Source organism: Catharus ustulatus, chromosome 1, assembly GCF_009819885.2.
Source record: "Catharus ustulatus isolate bCatUst1 chromosome 1, bCatUst1.pri.v2, whole genome shotgun sequence".
NCBI classification, from domain to species: Eukaryota; Metazoa; Chordata; class Aves; order Passeriformes; family Turdidae; genus Catharus; species Catharus ustulatus.
Genome location: NC_046221.1, coordinates 41,058,408 through 41,075,952, shown reverse-complemented (window position 1 = coordinate 41,075,952; position 17,545 = coordinate 41,058,408). Strand labels below are relative to the sequence as shown.

The following is a 17,545-nucleotide window of genomic DNA, read 5'->3' as shown; positions in this document are numbered from 1 at the left end:
GCTGCGCGGGGCTCCTGTCGGCTCCCCGAGCCGCAGCAATGGCGGCGTGCGCTTCCCCCCCCTCCCCGGGCCACGGCAATGGCGGCGCGCGCTTCCCCCCCCCTCCCTGGGCCACAGCAATGGCAGCGCGGGGCTCCCGTTGGCTCCCCGGGCCGCGGCAATGGCGGCGCGGGCTTCCCCCCCCCCCCCCGGGCCGCAGCAATGGCGGCGCGGGCTTCCCCCCCCCTCCCCGGGCCGCGGTAGGGGCGGCCCGGGTCCCCCCTCTCCTCCCCGGGCCGCGGCAATGGCGGCGCCGGCCCCCCCCGTCTCTCCCCTGGGCTGTGGCAGAGGAGGAAGAGAGAGCTCTCCCGCCTCTCTCCCCGCCCCCCGTGCTGCCTAGCAGGGAGCCAGGCTCCACCCGCGGTGCAACAGAGTAGCGATTTGTAACAATCGCAAAATGCCGACTTTGCAGCTGCTCGGCTCAGCACTCTGGCAGGCACTTCTGAGGTTGTATTAGCCGCTCCTGATTATTAGCCGCATTTCCGGTTTAGGAGCAAAATCTTAGTCAAATTGGTGCGGCTTGTATTCGTGAAATTACTGTACTATGTAAAGGGACCAAATTTTTTTAAATAGACTGGTTATAGCTTTACAGTTTATCTAACTGCTTTAATGCTTTATGATATATTCCACTGATCTTTGAACAGTTTCTATGGTAGGTCTGTCAATTATTTTTAGCTTGAGGTCTATGGAATTCCATTCAGACATGTCAAACAGGTTTCGTTTCATGATGGACAGTGAGATCTGGCACCAGCTGGTATCAGCAGTCTTTTAGATATTTCTTCCCCCCTCAGCTCTGCCTGATTTACAAGTTATTGTTAACAATTCGTCTTTTGAGTATGAGGTTCAATATTGAAAGTATTGAAAAGAGATTTAAGTTTGAAATGTCCATGCAGTTTGACCCTTCTGACTCAGTGCTTTTATTCCTTTGACGTGGAGCAGGTGAACTGGCTCTCTTCAGTAACTGTGCACTGCCTGTTCAGGGCACAAGAAATGTGTTTATGTGTTCCAGGACTGGAGTGCTCTCTTAAAGTCAGTTTGAGAGTCATTGTTAGTGGTTTTCATGCCATGCTACACTACAGTCACTGCTATTGTGGCATTTTGGACACAACCTCAGTCCAGTAATGAAGTATAAAATTACCTTTTCCCACCTGAATTTAAAGAGAAAACCATCTCATGGCTTGTTATAGATTTGGGACTAGAACAAAGGATGGAGAAGTAGCTGAAGCAGATCATTATGCAGACAGTGGTATATGTAGTCAATGCTGAGGGATGCAGTCAAGTTTCTGGGGAGAAAGGTTCTGGTGCATTCACTCTGCTGTGTCCTAATAAAGTCAAAATACTTTGTGGGAAAAACTTGAAAAGAATGTTGTCTTAGATACAGGACAAATTGTCTTATTCAGACTTGGTAAGAATATAAGTATTTAGGAATGAATTATCTCCTGAAATTACTTTAATATTAAAGATACTGACTTTTAAAATCTGATATATTTATACAATTTATCACCTGTCCTCCTTTATCATGCTTTACTTTGACAAGATGGAGTAAAAAGAAACATGAATTTATTTACAGACAACAGAAATAACAGAAATAATATGTGAAGATTTGGAACAATAGCAGATCATTAACAGTCTTCCTTCAAAATATGTTGCATTCAAATAGAAGCAATAGCAGAGACTAGGGATTTCTATTCATTCCAGAAAAACTATGAACATTGACAGCAGCAGGGGCAGAATTTTATATGCATTAAAGAGCCCTGTGCTACAAACAAGATGTGGTACTGATCATGCCAGTAGCATTTGGTCATTTCAGCCTCAGTGTATCTCTCATCACATCTGTATTGGTTTGGCACGACCTGGTTTTAGGTAGCAGGGGGGCCACAGAGGGAGAAGCTGCTGGAAGGTGCCCAGCATGTCCGGCAGAGCCAATCCCTGATGGGTCTGAAGATGGACATGCTGCTGGCCAGGGCTGGGCCAATGAGAGAAGCTGGTAACTCCTCTGTGATCACATATATAAGAAGAAATTCAAAACCAAGGCATGGGTTTTGTTTCTAGTCAGAGAAGAGGAGGAGGGGAGAACATGTGAGGGGAACAACATGGAGACACCAAGGTCAGTGCAGAAGAAGGGCAGGAGCTGCTCCAGGCTCAGGAGCCGATTCCTCTGCAAGTGAGACTATGGTAAAGCAGCTCTACCCCTGCAGCCATGGGAATCCATAGGGAATGCAGAGATCCACCCACAGCCCATGGGGATCCATGGGGGATGCAGAGATCCACCCACAGCCCATGGGGATCCATGGGGGATGCAGAGATCCACCCACAGCCCATGGGGATCCATGGGGGATGCAGAGATCCACCCACAGCCCATGGGGATCCGTGGGGGATGCAGAGATCCACCCACAGCCCATGGGGATCCATGGGGGATGCAGAGATCCACCCACAGCCCATGGGGATCCATGAGGGATGCAGAGATCCACCCACAGCCCATGGGGATCCATGGGGGATGCAGAGATCCCCCCCCAACCTTGGGGATCCGTGGGGGATGCAGAGATCCACCCACAGCCCATGGAGCAGTGAGTGGATGCCTGGAGGAGGCTGTGATCCAGTGGAAGACCCGGTGGAGAGAGGGGCCCCGCTTCCAGGATGGAGCAGCCTCTCCTTGGAGGACTGCATCCCATGGGAGGAGAGCCATGCCACAGCGGTTTTGGGAGGGTTGTCTGCCCGTGGGAGGGACTCACATTACATCAGGTGTGGTTTGGCTGCTGCTCATGAGAGTGGACCCAGTTCATGGAGAACTGTCTCCCGTGGGAGGCACCCCATGGTCTCACAGGGAAAGGACTCCTCTCCCTGAGCAGCAGAAGAAAATCTCGATGATGAACTGATCAAAACCTCCATGCCCTGCCTCCCTGCCGATGAAGGAGGGAGGGGCTGAGGGGGAAAGCTGTTTTAAGGGCTTATTTTACTTCTCATTATCCTCCTCTGATCCTGTCAGTAATAAATTTCACTTTGCAACTGAAGTTAAGCCTGTTTTGCCCTTGTAGTATTTCTCCTGGTCCTTATCTCACTCATGAAGCCTTCATCAATTTTTTTTCCTTTCCTAGCTGTGGCAGGGGACGGTGAGCCAGTGACTCTTGGCCTGGCATTGGGCCAGTGTCAAACCACGACAACATCATATCAAGTTCACTGAATATTTTACTCCTGTCTTGACTGTTATGCCGATTTTGCATTGTCTGGAATGTAACTTCTGTTTGTTCTATAAGATGAAAGAGAGCAAATCTACCAATGCTTGTCCCTGGTAACCTAGTACCTTTGTCCAGTCTGTAATTTTTCCTTTGTTCAGTATTCACTTCTCCTCTGTCATTTGTTTATTTGTCTCACTTTCAGTGCTTATTGTGAAAAGACTGTCATGACGAACACAGCCTTTATATAACGGATAGAAATAATTTGTTTTGTTTAAGAGTTTCCTTAGGTTTAACACTTAAGGAAAGTCTTGCTCTGTATTTTGAATCAGTAACTGTACCAGGTACTAGGTAGTTCTAGGCTAACAACTAAATCTAGTTTTATGTGTGCATGCACAATTGACACTTCAATTTTTTGGATTTTCTAGTGAGTGTTGGAAAAGGACAGTATCTAACATTGCCTTTTTTTTTCTTTCTTGTCAGAAAAATTACAGTAGTTTCACGAATACAAGCCAGCACGGAGTATAAACCGCACTTCCGGTGCCTCGACAATGTTGCTCTCTTTGTCAATAGATAAGCCGCACCCCGAATATTAGCCGCACTTTCGTTCGTAGCGAGAATCCGTGCGCAGCTTTCACAAATTGGCCAATTAGTAACAGGATCGCGGCATAGCGGGCTTTACTGGCTCGGGGCGGGGCCAGGAAGGCTCGGCCCGCTCATGGTTGCCGACGGGGCCGGCCGGGTGGTGCTGCAGCCGCCGCCGGGCTCACTGGCCCCCTTCTCCCGTCAGCACCGCCCCGCTGCTGCGTTTGCTTGCCCTGCCGGCGGGCCAGCCGCTGCCACCACTGGCAGGCACGCCGGCCGCCCCGCTGCTGCGTTTACTCGCCCTGCCGGCAGGCCAGCCGCCGCCTCCGCTACCAGGCACGCCGGCCGCCCTGCGCCATGTTTGCTCGCCCGGCCGGCAGGGCTGCCGCTGCTGCCAGGCTCTGCCAGCGGGGCGGCCGCCGCCAGGCTCGCCGACCGCCCCCTCCCGTCTGCACCGCCGCCGCGTTTGCTCGCCCTGGCCGGCACTGCAGGCCCCCGCACCACCGGGCTCTCCCACGCTGCTGGCCCCGATTCTGCTGGGCTTCCCCCGCTGCCAGGCAGCCCCACCCGCCGGGCTTCCTGCTTCTGCCATGCTCCCTTGCACTGCTAGCCCCAGTTCTCCCGGGCTTCCCCGCCCTGCTGGCCCGGGCTCTGCCGCCCCCCCTGCCCCGCCCTGCTGGCCCAGGCTCTGCCGCCCGCCCCCCACACTGCTGGCCCTGCCTCTGCCAGGCTTTCCCACCTCAGCCGGGGCCGGCCGGGCTCCAGCTTGGCTTGGGGCTGCCGCGGGCTCTCACTTCCGTGTTGGCAGCTTTTAGAATATTGTTCATGTATTAGCCGCCCTCGAATATTAACCGCACTTCCGGGTTTCCACCAAACTTTTGGTCACATTGGTGCGGCTTGTATTCGTGAAATTACTGTATGTGAAGTTGATTCTGCATACTAGCAGCAGTGGAGCAGCCAGTTGCAAAAGTGAATTTTCAGAAAATACCTTCCAGTTGACAGTTGTCAGTGTGCACATGGAAAAGATGAGGAAAGAACATATGAAGCAATCCTGGTAGAGGATGACAGGACTGTGGAGAAAGGTAGACATTAGCAAAAGAAGCATCAGGTGTTATGATGCTGGTTAGAGGTGGGTTAAAAGTTTCTTTGTTTTCGTTTTTATGTGCAGGTATTTTCTCTCAATTAGACAGTGAGATAGACATAGTGGACAATTCAAGCAGCTCCAGTTCAAGTAATTTGAAAGAGTCTGCTATTGGTAAGATTCCTCAAGAATGAAGTGTACACTACTTTCTAACAGTAAAACACAGTTGTTTAGTCCAATATATGAGAGTATTTCATTATTTGTCACAAGTTCACAATCTGTTGTTTCCTAAGTAAAGAAAATAACTGTGCCTCTGTGTCAGCTATGTCCAGTTTAACACATCTGGTATCACCAGGTCTTTGTGTAGCTTGTCCCCATATTTTGCAGTAGCAACCATGAAAACTGGCATATTATTGGGCTCCTTGACAAAGAAGGTGGTTTTAAATTTAAACACAAGATGACTAATATTGATAAGAAACAGATGGAAAAGTGCGAAAAAGAAAGTTCAAAGAGGCAAGCTTTAACTGTCTGGAAGAATTGACTGAATGGAACTGAAGGAATGTGTAGATTTTAATTAGGACAGAATTATGTGGCAAAACACAGCATTAATTCTGCTTATAGTTATTTATGGTAATCATATTGGACTGCACCAGCTGTGTTGGGTGTTATCTTAATAACAGTTTTTTGGGGTTACATTTCCAATTTGAAAATTAGAAAAAAAAATCAACTAAAAAATCCTTAGCTCTATCCACTCTGATTTACTTGCTAGATTGTGAACTACCATGACCTACCTATTACAGGCAATGGGAATCTGATTAGAGAGAATCAAAGTGCATTTTATACTAGGAAAAAAAGAGATGGATACTATAATTGAGCAAAATTTAAGATTTCGGTTCATAAAATATGGGGATGATTTAGATGTACTTTTAAAAGGTAAAGGGAATATAGCTGTCTGAAGATTAGAAAACATTATTGCTGCAAATGTCCCAGGCTTCAAAAAATCTTGAATAACATTACTTTATTTGCTTGTAATCCTATTTGATAGCTAGATTTTATTTCATATTTTGGCCCAGGTACTGTAGAAATATGACCTCATTTTACTGAAATGCCTTGCCATTAGGGCAGGGCAAATAAATGATTTGGTAACTCTACTTAAAATCTGTTAAAATGATTTGCTAATTGCCGCTGAATAGCCTACCATTCTGACGGCTGGAGGTTCTGTGTCTAGCGAGCCCTGAGGTTATTGTCAATGTTTTCTTAATAAATAACAATTCAAAGAAACACTTTTTTTGTGGTCACTTTCTTGGTCTAAGAGAGTAACAGGAGAAGGCTGCAGGATACCCGGAAGCCTTGAATAACTGTGGGAAGGGGCTGCATAGAATGAAGCATAGATTGAGAAAAAGCAGCTTCCAGGGACAAAGTTCTATTTTGTGTTCATACTGAAGAATAACACATTGTGTGTGTCACAGGAATGTAGTTCTTTGTGGGCTAGTTCAGCACTGAGCACAGAAATTTGAAGCCTTTGTGTAGCTTGTAACTTGCCACACCCAAACCATTAGTGGTAATTATTTCCTTCTAGTTAATTTTTCTTTATTAAGGTTTAGACATTAACAAAATATAAACTTTTACTTATATTTAAATATTACTGTGCCACATTGCCATAATTTTAATTAAATATTTTATGTGGAAAGATTCAGCCAGTTCCTATCAGTCCCAGTAACTTTAATCAACATTTCTAGAACTCATTACCCATTTTTCTGCTGGCATAGAGTCTAATTATTATATAGATACTTCAGGGTTGCTTTTTCAGAAAAATAACTCTGCTGTCTTACATTCTTGGATCGGCTGTAGTTTCTATTTCATGTTGAAGTCATTGTTGCAGATCGGTTGCTGATCTGGCAGCAAGTAATGCTGGCAAATGTTTCTGCTTTTCAGGGGTAAAGAAAAGATAGCTTTAAAAAAATTATAAATCCAATAAATTCAAATATAAATTAGGTATTGCTTGAGATAGGCTCCATTCATTAATAATAAATGGCTAACAGAGTTTGAATTATCAGCCATAGTTTTGTCAAACTTGTCAACATTACAGGGGAAAATGTGACCAACTTTGATTTAGCTAACTTGGAAACTGCTAACATGAGGATGAGAGTTTTAGTTTCAGGTATATTGATGAGGATTGTGAAAGGATTTGTCTAATCAAGCTGTCATCACATCATTGTCAGAGAAAATGTGATCATTCTAATTTAAAACTAGGGTGGTATTTTGCAAAAAGGTGTGATATGCTGAGCTGTTCAGTAACACAGAAGCTGGTATGGATCTGTCAGTGTAATAGGGGTAAACTTTTTTATATTCCAATATTGTCGTAATATTTTAATGACTTTGCATACTCAGTGTTTTTCAATGATGCTGTAAGAAAGGATTATTCTTCTTAGTATAGAACATATAGACAAATTATTTCTACAAGACCAGCTCCTTTAACAACTCCCAAGATTGCCAAGTCCAGGGTGTGTAGATTCTGGAATAGTTACTCCTGGTACTTGAAATGATTAATCCTGCAGGACCAAGATTCTGCACATTTCAGAAACATAGAGGCAGCACTGACAAATGCATTTTTCTTTTCCTGAAGTCATTATCATTTCAAATTATGAAGATTGACAGAGGATAGGGACATACAGAGTCAAAAAGCTGTAAAGAATGATGGGATGATAACAATTTATTAGTTGCACTTAGGTTTTTTTCTTAGTTTAAAATTACAAGGCTCCCAACTTTACCTTAGCTTAGTCATATTAAAGGGTTTTTACTTGCATTTGGTTTACAGTGTAACACCATACCTTCACTTCTGTGGGTAAATCCAATAGCAGAAAAACCTGTGATATGTAGAAATGCTTAGTAAGTCCAGTAGAGCTGGTGTGTCAGTTGGGGGAGAGTTGAAAAATTTGCAGTAATTTCATGAGTATAAGGTGCACTCTTTTGACTAAAATTTTGGTCCGAACCCGGAAGTGCGCCTTATAGTCCGGTGCGCTTTATATATGGACAAAGTTGGGAAATTTGCCAACCCGGAAGTGCAAGCCTGCAACAGTCCCAAGCCGAGCCAGTAAACTCCGTGATTGCATTACTAATTCGTTACTTTGTTGCGCGGATGCTCCCTGCAAAAAAAAAAAAAAAAAAAAGTGTGCTTTGTGTGCCGGTGTGCCTTATATATGGACAAAGTTTGGAAATTTGCCGACACCCAGAAGTGTGCCTTATAATCGTGAAATTACTGTACTTTTTGTTTGGGAATGCTCTTCTGGTCAATATTTTTTGATTCCCTTAATCATGTTCATTTACATCACAATCAGGACAGTGTTCTAAATACTTTGAAAAACAATTCTGTATAAAACATGCTGCTAGAAAACCCTGGTCTAAGAGTTTTATGTACTTTTAACTTTCCTCCCAATATAGAGGTGGCATGGAATAATTTTTTTTCAGAATTGCTCAGACTTTTCAAGAAATTAAGATGTCTCAAAACACAGTCCTGTTGTGCTGCTGTATCTTGTTTAAAAGGTTTTCTCCTACCTCATAATTTCATTTATCTTTCCACTATTTATAGGACTCTCTGCACTTATATGTCTTGTGACCAATAAGCAAAGACATTAATATTCAGGATTCCTTTCCTGAATTTCTGCAACCCAATAGTATTCAAAGTTACCATGTAGTGAAAATAGCACAGATCTGCCTGAACAGTATTCTACTGATGTAACTCTAAAAGGGTTTCCTAACAACAAACACATTATGAAATAAACCCCTGTTCAGTAATGTCATTTGTTTTCTGGAGCCTGTAATTTGGGCTAGATTGCAGGCAGCAACCTTATATCTTGAGAATTCTGTTGTTACAGAAATGAGCTTTTTTTTTGCCTTTTTAATTCAGACCAATTGTATTTTATGGATTTGGTGACTTGAGAAGACATTTCTTCTTTGGAAAAGATTACTACATCTAATCTTATTCCAAAAATTTACCAAACTGTCTGGCATCTGCTATATATGATTTTCTGGTTTCAGATTGTAAGGAGAAAGTTTAGGGAATTTCTTGAAAATTATTATTGCACCAAGAAACCTGTCATTTGCACAATGAGCTGTCTGTGAAGAGCTTTGGAGACCTTATTGTTTTGTAGGCTTGCTTTTCCTCATTTGTCTAAGATTCAGATTTCTCTTGAGACCTCAGGCTAATGGGATTTTGGTGAAGACATCAGCCAATATCTGGTTTTCCTGTATGATGCTTGAGTTAAGTTTGAAGTATATTTATGTTGATTTCTGTTGCTGTACCTGGAATCGCTTCTAGCAAGGAAGAAAACTTAGCTGTTTGCTCTGCAAAACAGCTTAATTAACCTAGTTGGCATTGTCTATTCCAGTGTATAGGAATTGAAGGGCAGCTTACTAAGAGTATTTTGAATAAATAAAGGTAATTTCACCTTTCTCCTGAAAAGATTGTTGAGCTGTCATTCAAAAAACCACTCCCTTTGCTTCCATTTCATTCATACTTAGGTTCTCTGCTAATACAAAATCTCAATTCAATTTTCCTACCAATCTGATCAAACTTGGAATGGTTTCCAGAGGTTTTATTTTTTAGATACCATGAAGTGAAAGTTAAAGCCAAAGCAAAAGTTACTGTCTTCTCAGGTTTTTCTGATCTCATAACATGTAACCAGCTCTTTCCTTGCAATTGCCTGTTCAGATGCCTGCAAGAGGAGAACAGTAAACTTCATATTAAAATGTATTTGTATGATTTGTACTGATGTCAATATATATTAAGAAGTTAAAGTCCTAGAAGTTGCTCTAATTACAGTAATTTCACGAATACAAGCCGCACCAATTTGACTAAGATTTTGCTCCTAAACCGGAAATGCGGCTAATAATCAGGAGCGGCTAATACAACCTCAGAAGTGCCTGCCAGAGTGCTGAGCCGAGCAGCTGCAAAGTCGGCATTTTGCGATTGTTACAAATCGCTACTCTGTTGCACTGCGGGTGGAGCCTGGCTCCCTGTAGGCAGCACGGGGGGCGGGGAGAGAGGCGGGAGAGCTCTCTTTCCTCCTCTGCCACAGCCCAGGGGAGAGACGGGGGGGGGGCCCGACGCCGCCATTGCCGCGGCCCGGGGAGGAGAGGGGGGACCCGGGCCGCCCCTACCGCGGCCCGGGGAGGGGGGGGGAAGCCCGCGCCGCCATTGCTGCGGCCCGGGGAGCCGACGGGAGCCCCGCACTGCCATTGCTGCGGCCCAGGGACGGGGGGGGGAAGCGCGCGCCGCCATTGCTGCGGCCCGGGGTGCCGACAGGAGCCCCGCGCAGCCATTGCCGTGGCTCGGGGAGCCGACGGGGTGCTTTGTCCCCGCCAGCCGCCGCCGCGGCAGGAGCGGGGAAACTCCGTCCCTGCCCGCCGCCGGCGCCACGGGCGCGGGAAAGCTCCGTCCCCGCCCGCCGCCGCTGCGGTAGGAGCGGGGGAAGCTCCGTCCCTGCCTGCCACCGCGGGGCAGCGCCGACCCGGGGTGACCGAGCCCAGGGGCAGCGGCGGCCGGCCCCGAGCTGCAGCACCGTGCTGGCCCACCTGGCCCCGTCAGCGGCCCCTAGCGGGCCGAGCCTGCACAGCCTTAGCTCAGCCAGTAAACCCCGCCCTCCCGCGGTTCTGTTAGTAATTGCACGCAGGTCCTCGCTGCGAACAACAAAGCGGCTTATATTCGGGTGCGGCTTATCTATGGACAAAAACCGAAATATTTGCCAACACCCAGAGATGCGGCTTATAGTCAGTGCGGCTTGTATTCGTGAATTTACTGTACATCAGTTGCTAAAGACCAAAGTAGCAGTTAGAGAAATTATTTATGCCTCATTTAATACTTTTTTTTATATCCTCAAGGAATCTGCGTAGAGCTACTCAGAAGAGGGTGGCTGATGAGAATTAAAAGTTTGGCTTTTGTATGTCTTTCATCTTCTAACAAGAATGGACACAAAACAGGAAAGAGATGGAGGGTTTGTATTTAATTTTCCTTGAGATCATCTTGAACTGAAAAATGCTCTCTTGTAAGGCATTTGTGAAAAACATATTGCCTTGCTCTTCCCATCCATGGCAAAGGAGTAGCCATGGTAAAGGAAATATGGTCCAGGTAACCCTGAGCTGAACATCAGGATACACTGTGTGCTCCATGACTTACATGAGTTAACTTGCCTACACATCTGTGCTGTTTCTTACTCCCTGCCTGGCTTTGTATGATTAGCATAACTCACACACAGAAGACTAGGGATTATGAATAAAGTTATTAGTGTTCCTTGGGTGTATGGGTACACGAGTGTGTTTGTTACAATGTTTTTTACATGTTTGAGTCTCCTTGTGTTTAGATATTAAGTAAATTATTTCTCTGTGTTTTCATAGTGAGTAACATAATGAGATTCCTTTCTCAGATCTAGCTGCTCAGTTGGTCTCTAGCATAATAATAAGCAATAAAAATAGGCCTGAAGGGTGTTTGCTATTGTTATGTGATGTTCTGTACCATGATTTCTTTGGGGTTTTGTTTTTTAGCATTAATAAGTATTTTCCTAATTTTAGCATATGAATCAGAAAATATTGCATATCTGCTGTGTACAGTGAGTGATGAGACAGACTCTTTGGTGTGAAATATCATGCACTAGTAAATACACTCATAAGACAGCAGATTAGCAAGTCAAATGTGGTGAGTCATTATTTGAAACAGCCAAAGGGTATAGTATTTCAAACCAAATTTTGTACATGAATACTTGAAAAAGGGGGTTGTTTTTTTTATAAAACTCTAGCAAACAACTGTGTTCACACTTTCTAACCAAGTGGCTTTTGTTACAGATTTTCTTGCATATATACACGTAATATATTATGGTATTTGTTGCGACAATGTCTCAGGATGTAACTCAAAATCCTTACCCCAATCAGCATGACTCACGTTCCCTCAGCACTTCTACTTTTCTATTTGTGTTACTGTGTCTGTGTCCTAAGGTAAAATATCTGTTCCTTGAATAGGCACAGTAATATTTTTCATTTCTTTTCCTTTCTAGTCAGTGGGCACTCTCTTTTTGTATTTTTCTGTCTCATTAAAAAAGGTGATTGAAGAACTTTTGCTTCCATGAGGGCCTAGTTTATTTGCTATTATGTAATTCAACTGCTCTTATCAAATAGTCTTTTGTGTTATCTACCACTGAATTTTGGTATCTGTTTTGCTATGCAAAGTGTCAGCAAGGATTAAAATGTTGTTTCTTTTTCTTTCATTCTCTCTCTGTGACTCCTTTTTAGGAAGATAGATTTGGCCCAAAGATGTATAATTTCTTTTGGTTTTAAAGTGAATTCACTGTTTCACTGATGAAAGCCTCCTTCAGATTTTTTTTTTATTCAGAGGATCTCAGAAAAGTAGAAAAAATATTTTAGAGTCCAACACAAAAGTATATTTGAACACAGAAAGATGCAAGACTCTCAGAAATATGTTTACTCTACAGTTACTCAAGAACTAATATAACTGCTGTAACAAGACCAACAATGGGAAAACAAGTTTGACATAAAATCTTTTCTTTTTCTGGTTTGCTGTTTGAGTGATCAAATACCTCTGTTCTTGCTTAGTGATAATATTTGTGATGTTACTAGTGTGGAAAAAAATCTCATGTAGACAAAGATGCAGGTCTTTTATTAGAATACACTAATTGTATGGGAAAATTGTAATATCCTAATTTTGCCACTCAGGCATTCAGTTAGCAGAATTATTTTTTCATTAAACATACAGTCAATCAAAATGAGATACCAGGGTGGTCTCATATTACCATCCAAATTACCATCAAAAGAATGGTTTTACAGGAATGATTTAAGACAAATGCTTAAGACTAATATTTGCTTTAAGGCAATGCTTTCCAAGTGCATAAATAATAGATGTCATCAAATATTAGCTTTGCAGTATGAAATAATTTATTTCAATGTTTACATTCAGTTTTATTTCTGGTTACATGTTGGACCAATAACTAGTCATAGTGCTGTCTTCAAAGTAGTGCTTGACTTCAGTAGGATTATTTAAAAAGAAAGGTGTTGCATATGCTATTGCATGTAGATAGCCAGCTAATGGAATGGTGCCAGTAAATCTCTGGTGGACCTCTAAGAAAGTGGGCAAATATTCTATCTCCTTATACATTGACTGTCTCCATCTATTGACTATAGCCACAATGTTGTGGCTATAGTGGTAGCAGTAACTGTAATAATTTAATGCAAATCCAGGTACATATTCTGTGGACATCCAGTTAGCATGTGTTGCTACTTTCTGTAACAATTTTCTGAAAGAAATTATTAAAATGCTCTGTTGGACTGAGATTGTTGCTATGATGCAAGCAAATCTTTGATATATCGAACGTCAACTTGATAGTCAAGTGAGGGTTTGGAGTTTGTTTAATGCTGTTTCTTAAAAGTTATTTTGACACCATGTCTGGGATTAGAAGATATTAACATGCATGTTGTGGGTTTCTTTTAAACAGAAAATAGTATTTGTTTCAGGAATAATTAAACAAAGTTTTAGTGCTTCTGAAAGACAACCTCAGATAAGGTAGGTGTGATCTATGATATTAATATACAGTAATTTCACGATTATAAGCCGCACTGAGTATAAGCCGCACTTCTGGGTTTCAGCAACTTTTTGGTTTTTTGTCCATTTATAAGCCGCACCTGATTATAAGCCGCACATTACAATACAGGGTGTGATAAAATCTATCTATTCTATCACCATCTGTTGAGGGTGGGGACAGTGATCCTTATCTCAATGGCAGATAATCTGCTAATGGACCATCCATTGAAACCAGGCGGGGCATTGTTCTTTATCTTTTCACAACTCATCCTTCCTCCAATGAGTCATTGTCTGCTAATGGCCCATTGAGTCCCACTGTGTGACTGATAAAATTACTGCATCCCATTGAAAGTTGCTCCAGCCAGGGGGAAGAACCCAACATTTCTTACCAAAAACAGAGGCTTTGGGACACTAAGGTAGCCCCTTTCTCCACTGGACTCCAGTGGAAAACCGGATTTCTCCACATCACCACTGGACCTCCAGAGGGAAACTGCACCTTCTATAGGAGCACTGCTCCAACTGAGCCACACCTGTCACTGCAGGAGGATGCAGCCACCATGGAATGGGACTGCTACCAACACCCTGCCTGACAGGGTGTCAGGTTGTACTCTGACTGTGTCAGGGTTTGGAGTTTGTTTCTTTGTAGTACTGTATTTCTATTTTAATTTCCCTAGAAAAGAACTGTTATTCCTAATTCCCGTATTTTTGCCTGAAAGCCCCTTGATTTCAAAATTCTAATAATTTGGAGAGAGGGGGTTTACATTCTCCATTTCAAAGAGAAGTTCCTGCCTTTCTCAACAGACACCTGTCCTCCAAACTAAAACAGCAACTTTTTGTTCTTTGTCCATATATAAGCCCCACCTGATTATAAGCCGCACTTTGGGTTCGGACCAAAATTTTAGTCAAAATGGTGCAGCTTATAATCGTGAAATTACTGTAATTGATCCTTGTTACTATCAATTCCAGTTGGTTGTTTCAAGTGTAACAGTTCCTCAAGTGCCTTCATGAAACATGTTCTTGGTTACCTTTATGACTCCATTTTGCCTCAGCCTAGGACACTAAGTCTGCTTGAGGATATTGTTAGAGGGTGTTTGCACACAGAAGTTGTACATGATAAGTAGTTTTAACAATGGACCTTGCTATTGAAGATTAAGCTGACATCAGTTGATTAGCCAAATTCCATTTCTGTATTTTTAATCAGATGTTTTTCCATAGAAAAATGTGCTTGTGTATTTAATAGTGTGGAGTATGTTGGAGTTGTGTAGTAGTGTAGAGTAGTATCTTGTCCCTCTGAACTCCTCTAGACTTTCTGTATAAGCATAGACACCCAATCTTTGCATTTTGGAGGCTTCATTTCCTTCAAAAAGGAAACAAACAGAAGCAGAATGTCATATCATCCCTCTTCTAAAGGAACTTCCTTTTTCTTCAGTAATGCATCAAGCACATTCTTGACCATTATTTTTTCTGATCTCTTTGGCACCACCCTTATTCAGAAATCATGTTAATTGTTTTTTATTTGCACTTTTCTTTCATATCTGGAAAAAACTCTCAAAATCACTCTTGGCTGCATTTGTCCCCCGAACAATTTTTTCATTTTACCTTTAATGTAGGTAGGTAAGTATTTGTAATTATAGCATTGATCCTTTCCCAGAGTTTCTCCACAGACATTGTTTGATTCAAATGCAGTATTTTATTTTTGCTTTTAGAATGGTTCTTAGCATAACACTATCCAGTCTCTTGCTTATCACTTCCTCGCCTTATATCTTTTGTCCTATTGCAATCAGTAATGGCAACCTGCCCATGCTTGAGCATTGAAAAAGCACATTTTCTTTCTCTTTGAAGAAATTCACTACTAGACAAATCTCTGGCCTGCACATAATCATTGGCAAAACTATTTCCTTGTCTTAATTTGTAACTACTCCTTGAAACTGTCGTTTTCCCTACTGCCACAAAAAGTAGATACAAATTCTTGCCCTATTTGGGCTGTGGTGGCAGCCATCCATCAGGACATCGTGTTTGTTCTTTCAGTTCCCTGGTATCTGTACCCATTTGTTATTGCTTATCTCAGCTAGTGAAATCTGCAGGCTGGGAAAGTATTTGTCTAGAGTTTAGGGAAGGATTTAGCTTTGAAACATCTAGACTTGTATTTCTGACATTGAGATACTGCTGTCCTGGTGATGTAATGCCAATTTTGCCCCCACTTCAACTAGTACTGACCAAGGAAAGAAACTTTTATTTAGTAGAAGTCATTCTATTTTGGACATGCAGGGTAAAACCTGCCTTTATGTGTCTTAAAAATGCACGGTTGTAAACTAGTGAATTTGGACAGATTTCCTTTAGAGGAAACATGAGAAGGAGTCGGGGAATAATGATATTTTCTCTACAATTGTTGATGCCAAACACAATTAAAACCTTTTTTTTTTTTTGGTAATGATAGAGATTATGTTGATGGTTCTGGATCAAGATGGTGATCAGGTAATTTTGTGCTTGCAAGAAATTCAAACTTTAACTTAAATTAAACCTATGAATTTTCAAGTTTTTGAACATTATTTCATGATTCTTCTGTTGCATACAGAGTGTTTCCTCTTTTATTTCTTCCTCTTTAATGCCTATTGATCTGCTTTTGAGAGTTACCTTTACTCACCCGCAGGTTCCACCCTAAGAAAATCGAATGTTCATGATGAGATGGCAGTTTCATAGTCTGCCAGTTTTATCTATAATTGTATTTTTAAATGTTAGGAAAAGGTATAATTACATTTCACATACAAATATGTTATCTGAAGTGTCATTAAGGAACTTCATAACAGTATCAATTCCAATAGTGAATTGGTAAGATCTCGTGATAATTGTCATTACCCCAGCTAAACTTCTGCTGAATACAATGGGAATTTATCCTGTAAAATGAATATTATATATAGCCCTTAAAAATTATCATGTATTTATATATCATGATTGATGAAACAAGTTTCCCATTTGAAGTACTTTTACTGAGAAGCTTCACATGCTGTAACTTGCTAAGCTGTGATTTCAGAACGCATATTGTCTTAATTAAATAATATTTGAAATAGAAGTATTTTTATCAGTTAAGATACTGATATTCACAAAAAAGTGCTTCTTGTCTGTATGTTTTATTTTACAGTTTTAATATAAAAACTGTATTAAGAATTTTAATTATGGAGTACAGATCCAAATTTGATGTCAACCTTCTGTAGTTTCAGTGCTGTTTGCTACAGGATGCCATATAATAACAACACAGTGTAAACACAATGTCTACGAGCTATAATGAGCTACAGAAAAATACTTTAACCTTTGTTGATATTTTCAGTTCTATGAATAATGTGAGTAAATCCATTATCTTTTGTTGGTCATGTTTTCCTTTTGGATAAAAGTCTTAAAAGTCTTCAGCAGCCTATTCATACATATACCCTCATCTTCCAAATAATGCTATACTTCTGTATTTAAAAAAAACCAAACAAACACGGAACTTGGGGTGGTTGGGAGTGTATGGACCTCATGGGAACTCCTAAAATCTTTGAAGCACACAGATACTACAAGTAGACATGGAATCTGGTCCTCCTAGACTTTTAAGTCACGTTGTTGCTGTGAAACTAGAAAAGAGAAAAAGCTCCATTCTAAATATATTTCTATTCAGAAAAAAATAATTTAAGACCTACAAAAGAAAAGGCCATGATTTATTTATTTTTTGTTTGTAGTACAAACCATTGACAGGAAAAGAGGAGACAAATACCACAGAACAGGGAGCAATGAAAAAGGGAACATGTCAAAGAAGTAAAGGTTTCATTAGTGTCCTAACATAACTGAAGATTTTAACTTTGTTATGGCAAGACTATTCTGGGTTCTTTTGGACCTTGAATATACAGCATTGAAACAGTTGGTAGAGAGATGAAAATGCAACAAAAAGAGCTAAATCAAAATTGTTCTTCTTGTGACATATATTTTAGGTTATTGTAGCATGGCTTCCACTGTCACCTTGAGCAGAACCAACTTAGATTCTTCTTTAAGTGACTCAGAGGAAATGCAAAGCTTCTTGTCCTCTTAGTGATTAGTAAGAGAAGACGGGGG

The 17,545-nt window shown here is 41.8% G+C and overlaps 1 protein-coding gene across 1 annotated transcript in view; it reads left to right on the top strand.

The window, feature by feature from the left end:
* NEK10 (NIMA related kinase 10) overlaps window positions 1–17,545 on the top strand; it is an 84,994-nt gene that overhangs the window by 59,159 nt on the left and 8,290 nt on the right. Inside the window, 5 exon segments of the mRNA XM_042779014.1 lie at window positions 4,724–4,781; window positions 4,784–4,879; window positions 4,966–5,052; window positions 13,396–13,444; window positions 15,900–15,937. Of these exon segments, the coding sequence (XP_042634948.1) occupies window positions 4,724–4,781; window positions 4,784–4,879; window positions 4,966–5,052; window positions 13,396–13,444; window positions 15,900–15,937 (328 nt within the window).